Source organism: Loxodonta africana, chromosome 5 (genome assembly GCF_030014295.1).
Source record: "Loxodonta africana isolate mLoxAfr1 chromosome 5, mLoxAfr1.hap2, whole genome shotgun sequence".
Lineage (NCBI taxonomy): Eukaryota > Metazoa > Chordata > Mammalia > Proboscidea > Elephantidae > Loxodonta > Loxodonta africana.
This window is the reverse complement of record NC_087346.1, coordinates 118,939,939-118,955,610: the sequence shown is the minus strand read 5'-3', so window position 1 is coordinate 118,955,610 and position 15,672 is coordinate 118,939,939. Positions and strand designations below refer to the sequence as shown.

General features: G+C 35.5%; 1 protein-coding gene across 9 annotated transcripts in view; it reads left to right on the top strand.

Annotated features, from left to right (window-relative positions):
* KLHL5 (kelch like family member 5) overlaps window positions 1-15,672 on the top strand; it is a 96,475-nt gene that overhangs the window by 15,166 nt on the left and 65,637 nt on the right. For 6 of the 9 annotated variants that reach the window (XM_064285939.1, XM_064285936.1, XM_064285935.1 and 3 more), the window contains one exon: window positions 10,267-10,743. The exons of 2 other annotated variants lie outside the window; for them this stretch is intronic. In XM_064285939.1, the coding sequence (XP_064142009.1) occupies window positions 10,361-10,743 (383 nt within the window). In that variant the 5' untranslated portion in view covers window positions 10,267-10,360. The remainder of the gene's footprint in view (window positions 1-10,266; window positions 10,744-15,672) is intronic. One more of the 9 variants, XM_064285940.1, reaches the window with a different exon arrangement.

Sequence of the window (15,672 nt, the reverse complement as noted above, 5' to 3'; positions counted from 1 at the left end):
GATCACTTTTGGTAAAATAGATGTTTTTACAAAGTTAAGCTTTCCTATCCATGAGCAAGGTATGTTTTTCCATTTATGTAGGTCTCCTTTGGTTTCTTGCAGTAGTGTCTTGTGGTTTTCTTTGTGTAGGTCTTTTACATCTCTGGTAAGATTTATTCCTAAGTATTTTGTCTTCTTGGGGGCTACTGTAAATAGTATTGATTTGGTGATTTCCTCTTCGATGTTCTTTTTGTTGGTGTAGAGGAATCCAACTGATTTTTGTACATTTATCTTGTATCCTGATGTTCTGCTGAACTGTTATTTTCAGTAGTTTTCTTGAGGATTCTTTAGGGTTTTCTGTGTATAAGATCATGTCATCTGCAAATGGAGATACTTTTACTTCTTCCTTACCAGTCTGGGTGCCGTTTATTTCTTTATCTAGCCTAATTGCTCTGGCTAGGACCTCCAGCACAATGTTGAATAAGAGTGGTAATAAAGGGCATCCTTGTTTGGTTCCTGATCTCAAGGGGAATGTTTTTAGACTTTCTCCATTTAGGATGATGTTGGCTGTTGGCTTTGTATAAATGCCCTTTATTATGTTGAGGAATTTTCCTTCTATTTCTATTTTGCTGAGAGTTTTTATCATGAATGAGTGTCGAACTTTGTCAAATGCCTTTTCTACATCAATTGATAAGATCATGTGGTTCTTGTCTTTTGTTTTATTTATATGATGGATTACATTAGTTGTTTTTCTAATGTTGAACCATCCCTCCATACCTGGTATGAATCCCACTTGGTCTTGATGAGTTATTTTTTTGATATGTTGTTGAATTCTATTGGCTAGAATATTGTTGAGGAGTTTTGCATCTAAGTTCATAAGGGGTAAAGGTCTGTAATTTTGTTTTTTAGTGGTGTCTTTATCTAGTTTTCGTATCAGGGATATGCTGGCTTCATAGAATGAGTTTGGGAGTATTCCATCCTTCTCTGTGCTCTGAATTACCTTTAGTAGGAGTGGTCCTAACTCTTCTCTGAAAGTTTGATAGAAATCTGCGGTGAAGCCATCTGGCTTTTTTTTGTTGTTGGGAATTTTTTGATTACCTTTTCAATCTTCTTTTGTTATGGGTCTATTTAGTTGTTCTACCTCTGTTTTTGTTAGTTTAGGTAGGTAGTGTGTTTCTAGGAGTTCATCCGTTTCTTCTAAGTTTTCAAATTTGTTAGGGTACAATTTTTCATAGTAATCTGATATGATTCTTTTAATTTCAGTTGGGTCTGTTGTAATATCACCCATCTTGGGTTTTTTGCTTCCTTTCCTGTTTTTCTTTTGTCGGTTTGGCCTATGGTTTATCAATTTTGTTAGTTTTTTCAGAGCACCAGCTTTTGGTCTTGTTAACTCAGTTGTTTTTCTGTTTTCTGTTTCATTTAATTCTGCTCTAGTTTTTATTATTGGCTTTCTTCTGGTGTCTGAGAGTTTCTTTTGTTGCTTTCTTTCTATTTGTTCTTTGGCTTGGGCCCTTTCTTCTTTTTGACATGTACTCTTTATAATAGATAATGTGTCAATTATGCTTATATTTTTGGAATGAAACTTAGGGACCCATATGCAGTTTTATGGTTTAATTTTTCATCTTTGTGTTCTGAATACAGCACAAGTATTTGTTGAATTTGTATAAATACAGGTTTTTAATGTTTATAATGTTAACTTTTTATATGGTTGGAGAAGAGGTATCTGATATTTTTGTAGAATTAAAGTTGAGGTTAAAAGTAAATGGTTTTCATTATCTTTTCTACTCTGGGTAAATAGTTATTAACTCATATTATCTGTCATATATTTTTAAAAGTTAGCAAATTTTAAATGCTATAGGGTCACTATGAGTTGGAATCAACTTGAAGGTAACAGTTTTTTTTTTTTTTTTAGTGGAATTAGTATTCAATTTTGAAAATAAACCTAATTCTGAAGGAAGACCTAATTTAGAAGTATCCCAGATTTCTGACTTTAGGGGATTCTTCGAAACAAACATGTGTTGCAACTCATCTTTTTATGGTTGATGAAAAACTTTGGGAAGTAAGGTAACTCACACACGTCAAGTTAGATACAGACCCAAGTCCAGAGCCAGAATTTAGTTCTCATTCACCCATGCTAGTGCTGCTGGGTAAAATGTGTTCTTGATGTGTTTTCTGCAATATGTATTACTTAAGACCATAGGAATAGATCCATTAATATTGATTAGTAATAAAACAAATTCCATTTTCTGAAAAAACTTTGTATGAGGTTTGCATAATGATGATTACCCATATAAACTAGTTACTGAATAGCTGTGATTTAAATCATTAAGTGAAGTGGCAGCTTTCAAAGCCACACTGTTGAAGTGAGCTCATCTGCCACCTGTCTAATGGCATTTTAGTGTTTCTGCTGTAATACTGAGGAAAGTCATCTTTTAAATTCACAAACTAACACTCGAGCTGATTTGAAGCAGAAATTGCATGCGGATCCCTTAATTACATTTTGAAATATACTCATAATTGACACTTAACGTTAATCTGTTTTAAAGAGTGCCTGAGCTTTTGTACCTCGAGCTTAACTTGAGGTAAAGCAAGGTTATTAAAATAAAAGAGAGGTATAGACTATAATTTTATAACCAGTTTGAAGAAAGTCTTGTGTCAGTTTGAGAGGACAACTGGTATTTAGCCATTGGATTTCAAAGTGATAAAATTTTATGCCTTAAGAATGACCTAGAAAAAAAGGAAGTTCTTAGAATAGTGTATTGTGATTTTTCTCTTAAGTTGAGAAATACTAAAAAGATTTTATCACCAGAGGTCAATGTTTCTCTAATATATTTTTTTAAACACTGGTTTTTTATAATTTAAAAAATTACAGTACAAGTATACAGTATTTGGTCTAATAATTATTGGATTCATTCATTAAAGAGATATTTATTGAGCAACTGCTGTCTTCCAGGTACAGTTTTAAGTGCTGGAGCTACAGTGAGGAACCAAACAAAGGTGTACTGGAGCTTACTTTGTAGTGAGGAGAAATACCATAAGTTATGAAATGCTCTGAAAAAACTAAGAGGGTAAGGGGATAGAGAGTGATGAGGGAGCTATTACTTACATAGTCAGTGAAGACCACTTCGATAATTTAACAATGTAATGATATTTAATATGTATGAATCTTTTATAAATAATTACCCTTGGAAGTACTCATTAGAGGTGAATAAATTTTCGGATGAAACAAATTATATTGTTTGGCAAAAATCGATTGACAGAAGAAAAAGTGTAAAGTAAATGCTTAATGCTTTTATGGGAATGCAACTAGAAAAAGAAAAATTATTGCATTCACAATAATGAAAAAAAATAAAAGAATACGGTAAAAACCTTAATAAGGAAGGCCATAGGACCTATAGTTAAAAAATTGTAAAATCTTATTGATGAGAATGAGATCTGAGCAAACTAAAAAACATATTTTTGTATGTGAACCCTTAATATCATAAAATGCCAATCATCTCAAAATTAATATACAAATTTATTGTAATTTTAATTAGAACCTCAGTAGGATTGGGCCTCTTTATTGAGGAGAGGAATTGTATAATATTACCTTAAAGTATCTATAGAACAGTAAATCTAAAATTAGTTTTTAAAAATTATGAAAGAGATGTGGAAATAGGAACTTTAATAAATATTAAATATACTAAAATTAAAACAGTGTAATATTGGCGTAAAAGTAGATGAATAATAGAACAATTGTTGTTAGGTGCCCGTTGAGTTGGTTCCAACTCATAGCAACCGTGTGTACAATGGAATGAAACACTGCCCGGTCCTGCGCCATCCTCACAGTTGTTGCTATGCTTGAGCCCATTGTTACAGCCACTGTGTCAGTCTATCTCGTAGAGGGTCTTCCTTGTTTTTGCTGACCCTCTACTTTGCCAAGCATGATGTCCTTCTCCAAGGACTGATCCCTCCTGATAACATGTCCAAAGTACATGAGATGAAGTCTTGCTATCCTCTCTTCTAAGGAGCATCCTGGCTGTATTTCTTCCAAGTTAGATTTGTTCATTCTTCTGGCAGTCCATGATATATTCAGTATTCTTTGCCAACATCATAATTCAAAGGCATCAGTTCTTCCGTCTTCCTTATTCATTGTCCAGCTTTCGCATGCATATAAGGCACACCTTAGTCCTCACAGTGACATCTTTGATTTTCAATACCTTAAAGAGGCCTTCTGCAACACATTTGTCCAATGCAATACGTTGTTTGATTTATTGATTGCTGCTTCCATAAGCGTTGATTGTGGAGCTAAGTAAAATGAAATCCTTGATAACTTCAGTATTTTCTCTGTTTAGCATGGTTTTGCTTATTGGTCCAGTTGTGAGAATTTTTGTTTTCTTTATGTTGAGGTACAATCCATATTGAAGGTTGTAGTTTTTGATCTTCGTCCATAAGAGCTTCAAGTCCTCTTCTCTTTCAGCAAGCAAGGTTGTGTCATCTGCATATCACAGGTTGTTAATGAGTCTTTTCTCCAATACTAATGCTGCGTTCTTCTTCATACAGTCCAGCTTCTCAGGTTATTTGCTCAGCATACAGATTGAATAAGTAAGGTGAAAGGATACAACCCTCACACACACCTTTTATAACTTTAAACCAGGCAGTATCCCCTTGTTCTGTTTGAACGACTGCCTGTTGGTCTACGTACAGGTTCCACATGGCACACAATTAAGTGTTCTGGGGTTCCCATTCTTCACAATGTTATCCATGGTTTGTTATGATCCACACAGTCGAATGCCTTTGCATAGTCAATAAAACACAGGTAAACATCTTCCTGGTATTCTGTGCTTTCAGCCAAGATCCATCTGACATCAGCAATGATATCCCTCATTTTATATCCTCTTATGAATCCAGCTTGAACTTCTGGCAGGTCCCTGTGAATGTCCTGCTGCAACTGCTTTTTAATGAACTTCAGCAAAATTTTACTTAGAACAGAATTAGCATCCTGAAATTGAAGATAATTAATAGCAAAATTGATACCTCAGTTCAGTGGGGAAAGGATGATTTATATTAAATATGTGTATTAATTGTTTAATGAGAAACTAGTTTGCTCTGTGAACCTTCATCTAATGTATAATAAAAAAAATACACCCTACATTGTTCTGTCTTATTAACATAACAAAGACAACCCATTCTCAAATGGGATTATAACCACAGGCAGAGAACCCATGACCTGTTACCGTTGAGTAGATTCCGACTCAGTGACCCTGTTGGACAGAGTAGAACTGCCCCACAGGCTTTCCAAGGAGCAGCTGGTGAGTTTGAATTGCTGACCTTTTGGTTAGCAGCCAAGCTCTTAACCACTGCACCACATGGGCTCTGACCACAGGGAGATGTTAGGAGTTACTACACATATTTTAGGGGGACACAATTCAATCCATAACATTCCACCCTTTAGCTCCCCAAAATCCATGTCCTTGCCACATGCAAAACACGTTCACCCCATCACATCATTGCAAAAGCCTTGAGTCAACTCCAAGTCCAAGATCTCATCTTCTGAATTATCTAAATCAAATATGGGTGATACTTTAGGGATATTCCACCCTGGGGCAAAATTTCTCTTATCTGTGAAATCTCGACTACAAATTGTCTGTTTCCAAAGTACAATGGCAAAAGAGGTACAAGGTAGACATTTCACTTACAAATGAGAGAAATTGGAAGGAAAGAAGTATAGTGGACACCCAACAAGTGTAAAACCCAGCAGAACAATTTACATTAGCTCTCAAGGCTCCGAAATAATCCTTTTTTTTCTGAGGCCCCCTGGGCAATGGCCCTGCCCTCCAGACTCCAGGTGTTGGCCATGCCCTAGATTCTGGGTGGAGGCCCCTGGGCCCTGAGCTTCAGCTCCACCTTCCAAGCCCACTGTGAAGTCAACTCTGCTTTCTTGGCTTTGGGCTGTCCATTGATAGTATACAAAGAGCTTCTACATACTGTTAAGAAAGAGACAAACATCCCAATAGAAAAATAGGCAAAACATAAATAGGTAGTTCAGAAAACTAGAAATCAAAATGGCCAATAAACCTATGAAAATACGTTCAAACTCACTTAAAAAAAAAAAAACCCAAACCCATTGCCATCAAGTCGATTCCAACTCATAGCAATTGTATGGGACAGAGCAGAACTGCCCCCATGGGGTTTCCAAGGAGTGGTTGGTGGATTCAAACTGCCCACCTTTGGGTTAGCTGCTGAATGCTTCACCACTGTGCCACCAGGGCTCCAGTAGTCATCTGGAAAATGCAAATTAAGTTTTTTATCCACTCATCTTGCAAAAAAAAGGTTAAAAGAGCTGTAATATGCATTGTTGACTCTTTGGCCTATGACAAAAGATGAAAAAGTACACTTGCTTTTGAAAATGTGAATTTTGGGAAAATAAACTACCAAATTAAAAATACATGTACCTTTGAATCCACCGTTTCAGTCCTGGGAATAAATTCCATAGAAATAAAAGCTCCATAAGGATGTTTGTTTCAACTAATAGCAAAAAACAAAAATGAAATCAACTTGAATGCCCATCAATAAGGAGATAATTGAATAAGTCGTGGCTTACAATTACGAAATAATAGGAAACTGTTAGATCATTATTGATATTTTCACATGTATATTTAGGCAAGAAAAGAAAAATGCCCAAAAATGTATACAATATGATGTCTCTTTTATAAAACAGTATCAAAAACTGCTGCATACATGTGTATAAATATGTATGATTTAATGAACATGGAGAAAGGTGCAGAAGGATATACATCAAGATGTCAACAGTGATTGATAAAATTAAGTTACCAATGGAAAAAAGCATGCATAAATGAGTCCACAGATGTAAAAGGGATTTTATTTGTATATGTATGCGTATGTATGTATAACTAAGCCCATCATCATGTCAGCAGTGGTTAAGTGATGCTACTTGGCCTTTTATCAATCCAAGATCCTGGTGTGTATCCCTTTAAAACCACGGAGCCTATTTCAGTGGCCCATCTCTCACCTGTGTCTCTAGCCTACTCAGAACAGGCACTATAACAAAGAAGTGGATCTCTAACCAGTGCCTGTCTCAACATCTTGGTGAAAGGATCCTTGGGCCCACTTGGTGGTGGGGCATGATTTAACATTTTAACATTCATTTCTCCTTAAGTGTTCCAATTTCTTCTCTATATTTTACTGAGAAATGCCTGGCATCTAGTGGCCTTTAATGAAAGCCACTGTTGAGTTCAGGCTTCTATCAGTTAACTAAACAACAATTAAAATTACTTCTAAGCTTTTGGAGCTAGCACATTGTAACTAGACTCTCTAGTATATGCTCTCACATTAATAGGTTGAGTACAGTTTCAAATTATATGGAATTAAAGTTTATTTTTCTTTTGTATAAAGTTCACTTAAGTATCCTTTTCTCTGCCAGAGTGTTAAGTTTAAAACTTTTTAGAGGTAAGATCTGTTTGTGGTTTGTCTTTGGGTCCCTGGTGGTGCCTTTTACAGATGAGTGCTCAGTAACCATTTACTCAAATGAAGAGAGTGATGGGAACATCATTATGGGCTATTGCAGTAACAGTTCTTCATTGTGTGGGTGTGTGCCATGCCTTATAAGATATTTACTGTCTCTGATCCCTGCCTACTCAATGCCTTATAGCACTCTGGTCATTGCAACAATTAAACTCGCCACCCAATTCCAGAAGCTTTCTGAGAGGAGGTGGAGAATTGGTGCTACCCTTGTTGAGAACCACAGGGCTATAGTAATTAGATAAGCCTTTGTAGGGATGACAGTCTCTGGGTTGTGCAAACCATTAATATGCTTGGCTGCTAACTGAAATGTTGAAAGTTTGAGTTTACCCAGTGGCTCTTTGAAAAGAGATCTCGTGATCTACTTCCCAAAAAAGTGAGCTACTGAAAGCCCTATGGAACACAATTCTACTCTGACATGTATGGGGCCTCCATGAGTCGGAATTGACTCAACAGCAACTGGTTAACTACCTGAGCTACAGGTATTTGAAGGGTGAGTAGAATTTTAAAACCAGAGAAATCGGGACACAAACATCATTACAAGAAGAAGGAGTGTTATAAATGTACACTGTCATGACTGACAAAGTGGTGTGTCTGTGTTGGAAAATAGTTAGAAGTAAAGTTTGATAAATGGAGTGGAGTTTGATGGGTGTCGATAAGAGTCTGACAGAGGTGAGAGGAGGGAGGAAAATGTCCTTTCACTTTCTAATGCATCCTGCATACTGCTGCCAAATTAATTTTCTAAAACATGACCCTACTCAACAGTCTACTTAATATTGCCTGCTAGTCTCTACACCTTTGCTCAAGGCATTTTATCTCATCCTATCCATCCAACTTTATCTCCTACTACTCCTTAAAATTAATGAGTCATGGTTAGCTGGCTGATCCAACTGATACTTCCCCCTCGTTCCCTGTCAATATTCTCATTGCATGCTTTTATTAATATCTTTATTCCATTATAAAATCCATTATCATTCTGCCTCAACAACTTATTATTCTTAGAAGCTCTTTCTCCCTAATGAAACTGGCCCAGCATCACCCTGCTATCCCTTTTGTCTTTCTTACAGTTTTTATGGTTTGTAGCACACTATTTGCACTGGGTTTTCTGGGTAGCACACTATTTAGCACAAAATTGTACATGGCTTTTCATGCCTCTCATTCTTTTTTCTCTGTATAATGTGTGAGGTTAAAATATATGATTCACAATATTTTTGTAAGTCCCCAAAGCAGTTTTGTTTTTTTTGGGGGGGGTCATCTAATTTAGGTATTGCCTTTTGGGTGAAATTATTTGGTACAGTATTAGATATTCTGTTCCTCGAAAACTGAAATTCTGTATTTGTAGATCACAAAATTTTAATACTGCAACATAGTAAGGTTTCTTATATTTAACCTACCAATATGTTTATGTTTCAATAACTAAGACTTAATTCTTTTGAGGGTAGGGACCACGACATATATATCTGTGTTTCCCCACATACCTAGTAGAGTGCCTTGCTCACAATAACTACTTAATATTTTTAAAATTTGACTGCATTTGGTTGATTTTTATTTGCTTTTGTCAATTTGCCTTGACTGTAACCATTTTTTTTTTTTTGTAACCATGTTCAGACCATTGTTTTATTTTGCTAACAACACATAAAAAAAAAACCACCGCTGTCAAGTCGATCCCAACTCATAGCGACCCTGTAGGACAGAGTAGAATTGTCCCATAGGGTTTCCAAGGCTGTAAATCTTTACAGAATCAGACTGCCACGTCTTTCTCCCCTGGAACGGTAGGTGGGTTCAAACCGCAAACTTTCAGTTAGCAGCCGAGTGCCTTAGCCACATCGCCACCAGGGCTCCTTTGCTAACAACAGAGGGCACCTATAGGGTACTTATAGACACCAACAGGGTGCTTGTAGTCCTATCCCAGCCCTTGCTACACTTCCCTTTTTCTACATAGTGTCATAGAAATTTAGATACTGTACTAAATGGAAGTGGCCCTGTACTAATTATAGAGCAATATCGGCTTTAGGCTATTTTATTTGAAAAAGAGTAAATACTGTCATATTTTGATCCTTTGCAGTTTTCAAACTTTTTCTTCTCTTCATTCTTCTCGTTATTTGTTGTTCAAATGAAATCTTATGCAGGATCTAACTGTCTTAATTAGATATATTCCTTTTTTGGTTGATGGGAAAAATTAAAGGTGAAAGGAGACAATCTGGAGCCCCACCTTCTTGCTGTTCCTTCCTCCTCATCCCCCATCCCAGGAGCACAGCTTGAAAATCACTGTAACTCATCTAATTAAAAAAATGCTTCTTGAAAACTGTTGTTTTTTGTTACTCATCTAGAAATTTAGTATGAAAAACAGAAACATTTTAGTTTTAAAGTACAAAGGAAAATGCTCTAGAATAAATTTGTTTCAGCAATAAAAGAGTTAATATAATCAGTAGAGACGGAGATTCTGCTGGGGGATAGTGTAGTGCTTCTGTCTCTGTCATTTGTGGTTTAAGAACAGGGGGTGGTGTTCTGCATTTGAAAGGACTTTAATGAATGCTGTCAGTGTTTGTGAGCACTAATGGTCAGTATGGGAAAGGAGAGCCGAGGAAAGTGGTCTGGCTGCTTCAGGATAGGTGGATGAGAGTTTGCTCTCATTGAACGGAATGTTCCACTGTGTTTCATCTTTATTCACTATCCTTTGTTCCTTATAATGTGATATATTGGTATAAAAGCAAATGTATATGTGAATGTGATTTATTTTCTTTTAAATCTGTTTGTTGTGTACAGCAGGGCATATACTTCTCTTGTCTTGGTTGGATGCACAAATCTGTGTGCAGTGCTTTTTGCCCGTTGCCTAGACGATCACTTGGTTTCTCTGAGGATGTCTGGTTCTCGTAAAGAGTTTGATGTGAAGCAGATTTTGAAAATCAGATGGAGGTGGTTTGGCCATCAAGCATCATCTCCTAATTCTGCAGTTGACAGCCAGCAGGGAGAATTTTGGAATCGAGGACAGACTGGAGCAAATGGTGGGAGAAAGTTTCTAGATCCATGTAACCTGCAATTGCCTTTGGCTTCAATTGGTTACCGAAGGTCCAGCCAACTGGATTTTCAGAATTCACCTTCTTGGCCAATGGCATCCACCTCTGAAGTCCCTGCATTTGAGTTTACAACAGAAGATTGTGGCGGTGCACATTGGCTGGACAGACCAGAAGTGGATGATGGCACTAGCGAAGAAGAAAATGAATCTGATTCCAGTTCATGCAGGTTGATTATTTTCTTATTGTTAGAAATGGGTTGGGGGATTGTCTCTATGATGTTTTAAGATAATTTAGTATTATTTAAAATCAATGATTATATAGATGCACATCTACATACATGCACTTAAAATATCTTGGTATGGACATGTGGTACTTTTGCTAGGATTTTTGAAAATAGTGTAATATTAATCATGTAAAATTATAAAGACAACAGATAGCATTCATATTTACATACTCTGTGTTCCATATATAGATCTGGCTGTGCTTTAAAAATAATTTATAGTAGCAATTTTATGCATCATTGCCTTAGGTTTGTCTCATTCATTTACCTTCTATAGTCATAACAAAACTATAGAAGACATTTCTGTGGTATAAAATCTTAGGACATTTTAATTTACAACAGATTATAAAGTTATCTTTAATTTTAACGAAAATTAAAGATTTTACAAGGAGATGCACTTTGTAGTTGTCAATAATTTTTTTCCGCCATTGTCATTGTCAATAATATTTTTTTATGGTTATTTCTCTTTGTCCTGTCTATGTTGCAGCTCTCCACACTAATACAGAGAATACAGTAACATGTCTTTTTCTAAAATGACAGCTACTAACTGTTGTTGCCTTCACTATGACTGAAATTTGTGCTGACTGTTCAGGCAAATGAAGGACATTCTTTCAGGAGTGTTTAAAGGAACATAGAGGGGCTAGATGTGGTCAGGTGGTGGAAAGGGAGCAAGAAGAAGTGGAAATGAGTTAGAGGAGACTATAGGAAAAAATTGGTAATTTTGTAATGACTTTATCCATCCTTACCCTTGAGATCTGGCTTTATCTTTGAAATGGATTTTATTAGTTTAAACTATTATAACGTATTATGTAACAAGTTAAAGCATGAAAGTCACCTTTCTGATTCATCTTAAGTTGAAAATATTTATTTTGAAATATTTCAAGGCATAAGTAACTCGTTTATCTAGTTTGATTACTGGATTCTTTTTAAAAATTTCTTCACAGGATTTGATAACACTTGTAATTTGTAACTTGTGTATTAATATAGGCATCATAAGGAATTGAGACAAAATAAGTTCATATATTCAAGTGTCACTTACTTGGGGATGTTTACCACCTTTTCCTCTTTTAACCTTGAGAATATGGAATTCTGAAGTGTAGTGTTAGAATGATAGTTAATGTAGACCAGTCATCTGTAATCATCTGTGTAAGGGAGAGAGGAGAATATCTTTATGTAGGTAAATAGTGTATTTATTTAAACATTAAAAAAAAAATTGATGATTTGACATGATCTTAAGGGAATAGGAGCCACTAATAATTTTAATTGGTGATCAGTTGAGTTAATGTGGCTTCATTTTTTTATATTTTATTTGGAGACTTGTTTCCTTAAAGAGAATGGTTTATACAGTAAAAGGTTCATGGATTATCCTTTTATGAGACAACAAAGAGTAATCATGTTTCCATTTGAAAATCAATATACTGTATCAAGACTATTTTAACATTCCTTCCTAAAATTAGAAAAGAAAAACATTCGTTCATTTACCAGCATAGGTTATGAAGACCTTAACATGTCTGCTACCTGAAGAGGTAACGCATCTATGATATAAAATTTATACATGGGTATAATGTTGGAGACCTTTCATAATGTTGGAGAGATTGGCACTATAATTTACCTCTTTACAACAAAGGTAGTTTGCATAGCTAATGATTAAAACCCAAACCCATTGCCTTCAAGTCAGTTCTGACTCAGCGACCCTATAGGACAGAGTAGAACTACCCCATAGGGTTTCCAGGGCTGTAATCTTTATGAAAACAGGCTGCCACATCTTTCTCCCGTGGAGCCACTGAAGCTGAGCAGTTAACCACTGCACCACCAATGATTACTGAAATTAATTTATTCTTTAGTATCCATGCTAAAATATCATCTTAGTGGGATATTCATTATGAAAGAAAAAATATGCTTTTTTTTTACTGAGAGATTGTTACGTGCATTCCTTAAGAATGTAAAATTGACATTTTAGAAATTATAAAAAATAAGAAAATGATATTCTAAAAACCTAAAAAAAATGTTAAGAAGATTACTAAAAAGCAAAGAAGACGGGAGTAAATGATTCACATCTGCAGTAACCAGGCTATTCCTAAAATGTCTCAAAAATAAAATGTACTGAAAGGAAATATCTCTGATATCTGATAGAAGAGGAGGAAATACGTCAAGACAAGTTAATATTCCCAGTGATTTGAAAATTTCATCTTAACACGTTACACAAAAAGAAGAAATAGACATTCTAGAAATGTCATTTGTGTGTACAATTTTATTTCTCCATTTTTTTCTAGATTAAATTGTATCTAATTCTGCCATCTTCCTTCAAATCTCTGGCTCTGAGTCTTTGATCTCTGTCATAGGATACATTTATTTGCTATCGGCATTTTGATTAAGTGAGCAATCTCTTGGTAGTTGCCCTTCTGTTGTAAATAAATCAAAGCTTATCACTGTTAATGTCAAAAGAAGTTACACTGACATTCATCAAATTTTTTTATATAACTTGGAAACAATCTTTCTTATATGGTATTTTCAAATAATAAAATATATAGTGAACTTTTTTTTAGTATATTCTAGCTTGATATCTTAAAATATTAAAGATATAATGGGAAAATGGATATACTATCCTGAGAATTTATTTAAGCAGTCATAATATTTATATAGATCTCAGAACTTAGATTGAAATTTTAAGTTATTACAAAGGAGGTGACAGCTGAGTGGTTTTGCATACTCAGAATCACAATACCCACAGTATATCTGGGCAGTTTAAATCAGGAGTTAAGAGGCATCGTATGTTGGTAATATGTTTCATCAGTTGTATTTTGGCTAGGAGAAATGTCTGCCTGAGCCTTAGACTTCTGGTAATTTCTGCTGCTACATTTTTTTTACCCATCCAAGTGACATATAAGTTTCTGATCTTTTTTAACTTTGACCTTGGGTCTATAACCTAGCCATCTTATCTCCGTGGGAGTCATCTGAGTCATTTTGGTCTTCAAATACAAAGTTTGTTTTATTACACCATGAGGAATTTTAGACCCTAAGAAACAGAGTAGTACCCCATGTTGTCAAGTCGATTTCAACTCATAGCGATCCTATAGGACAGAGTAGAACTGCCCCATAGGGTTTCCAAGGAGCGGCTGGTGGCTTCAAACTGCTGGCTTTTGGTTAGCAGCTGTAGTACTTAACACTTTTATATGAGCAGTCATTCCTAAAGACCTTAATTCAGGATGTATACTTACTAGGGCCACTAAGTTTACTAGCTAAAGTCGCCCACCATGTGCCAGTAGTACAAATACAATTTACACTTCACTTGACTTATCAGCTTTGAAATTATGTCATTTTTGATGTGTTTTTAACTGGAGGATCTCATTATTTCAAAATTTGTCTATAAAGTTAGATTTTATTACTTTATGTATCAGACTACCAATTTCTTAAACAATTTGTATAAAATGTTACTGTACTTTACAAATACTCAAGAATATTAATAGCTAATACTTACTGACCACTTATTATCTGCCAGGAGCTGTTCTAAGCACTTTACTATATTAACTCATTTAGTCTTCACAAAAAAAAATTTGAGCCAGGTTGCTTTTATTCTAATTTTATTGGTGAGGCAAATGAGCCACAGAAAGGCTAAGTAATTTGCTCAAGATTAGAAGTAGTAATATATTTTAAAAATAAACTTTATTTTTTAGAACAGTTTTGAATTTATAGAATAGAGAAGATAGTATGGAGAGTTCCTATGTGCATCACACCCAGATTCCCCTATTATTAATATAGTGCATTTGTTACAGTTAATGAACCAGTATTGATACAATACAATGAACTAAAGTCTGTACTTTATTCAGATTTCCTTAGTTTCTACCTAATGTTCTTTTTCTGTTCCAGGATGGTGTTGAAGATGCCATATTACATTTAGTCATCATGTTTCTTTAGGCTCCTCTTTGTTGTGACAGTTTCTCAAACTTTCCGTGTTTTTGATGACCTTGATGATTTTGGGAGTATTGGTCAGATGTTTGATGTTTTTCTCATGATTAGACTGGGGTTATGGATTTTGGGGAAGAATATCAGAGATGTAAAATACCTTTTTCATCACATCATGTCAAAAGTACATACCATCAACATGTCTTATCACTGTTGATGTTGACTTTGACAATTGAAAATCACTGTATTTTGAATCCAAACAACTAAGATCTAGATTTCATGCTCTTAACCACAGAAGTGTTGTTAGGTTCCAACTCATAGTGACCCTGTTCCAACTCATAGTGACCTTGTGTACAACAGAACAAAACACTGCTTGGTCCTGTACCATCCTTGCAATCATTGCTATGCTTGAGCCCGTTGTTGCATCCACTATGCCAACCCATCTTATTGAGGGTCTTCCTCCCTTTCATGGACCTCTACTTTACCAAGCATGATGTCCCTCCCCAGGAATTTGTCCCTCCTGATAACATGTCCAAAGTAAATTAGATGATGTCTTGCCATCTTTGCATCTAAGGAGCGTTCTGGCTGTACTTATTCCAAGACAGAATTGTTTGTTCTTCTGGCAATCGATGGTATATTCAGTATTCTTCATCAACACCATAATTCAAAGGCATCAGTTCTTCTTTACTCTTCCCTTATTCATCGTCCAATTTCATGTCGCTATGAGGAGACTGAAAATATCATGGCTTAGGTCAGGTGCACCTTAGTCCTCACAGTGACATCTTTCCTTTTCAACAGTTTAAAGAGGTCTTTTACAGCAGATTTGCCCCACGCAATATGTAGGTTCATTTCTTGACTGCTCCTACTGTGGGCATTGGTTGTGGTTCCAAGTAAAATGAAATCCTTGACAATTTCAATCTTTTCTCCATTTATCATGATGTTGCTTATTGGTCCAGATGTGAGGATTTTTGT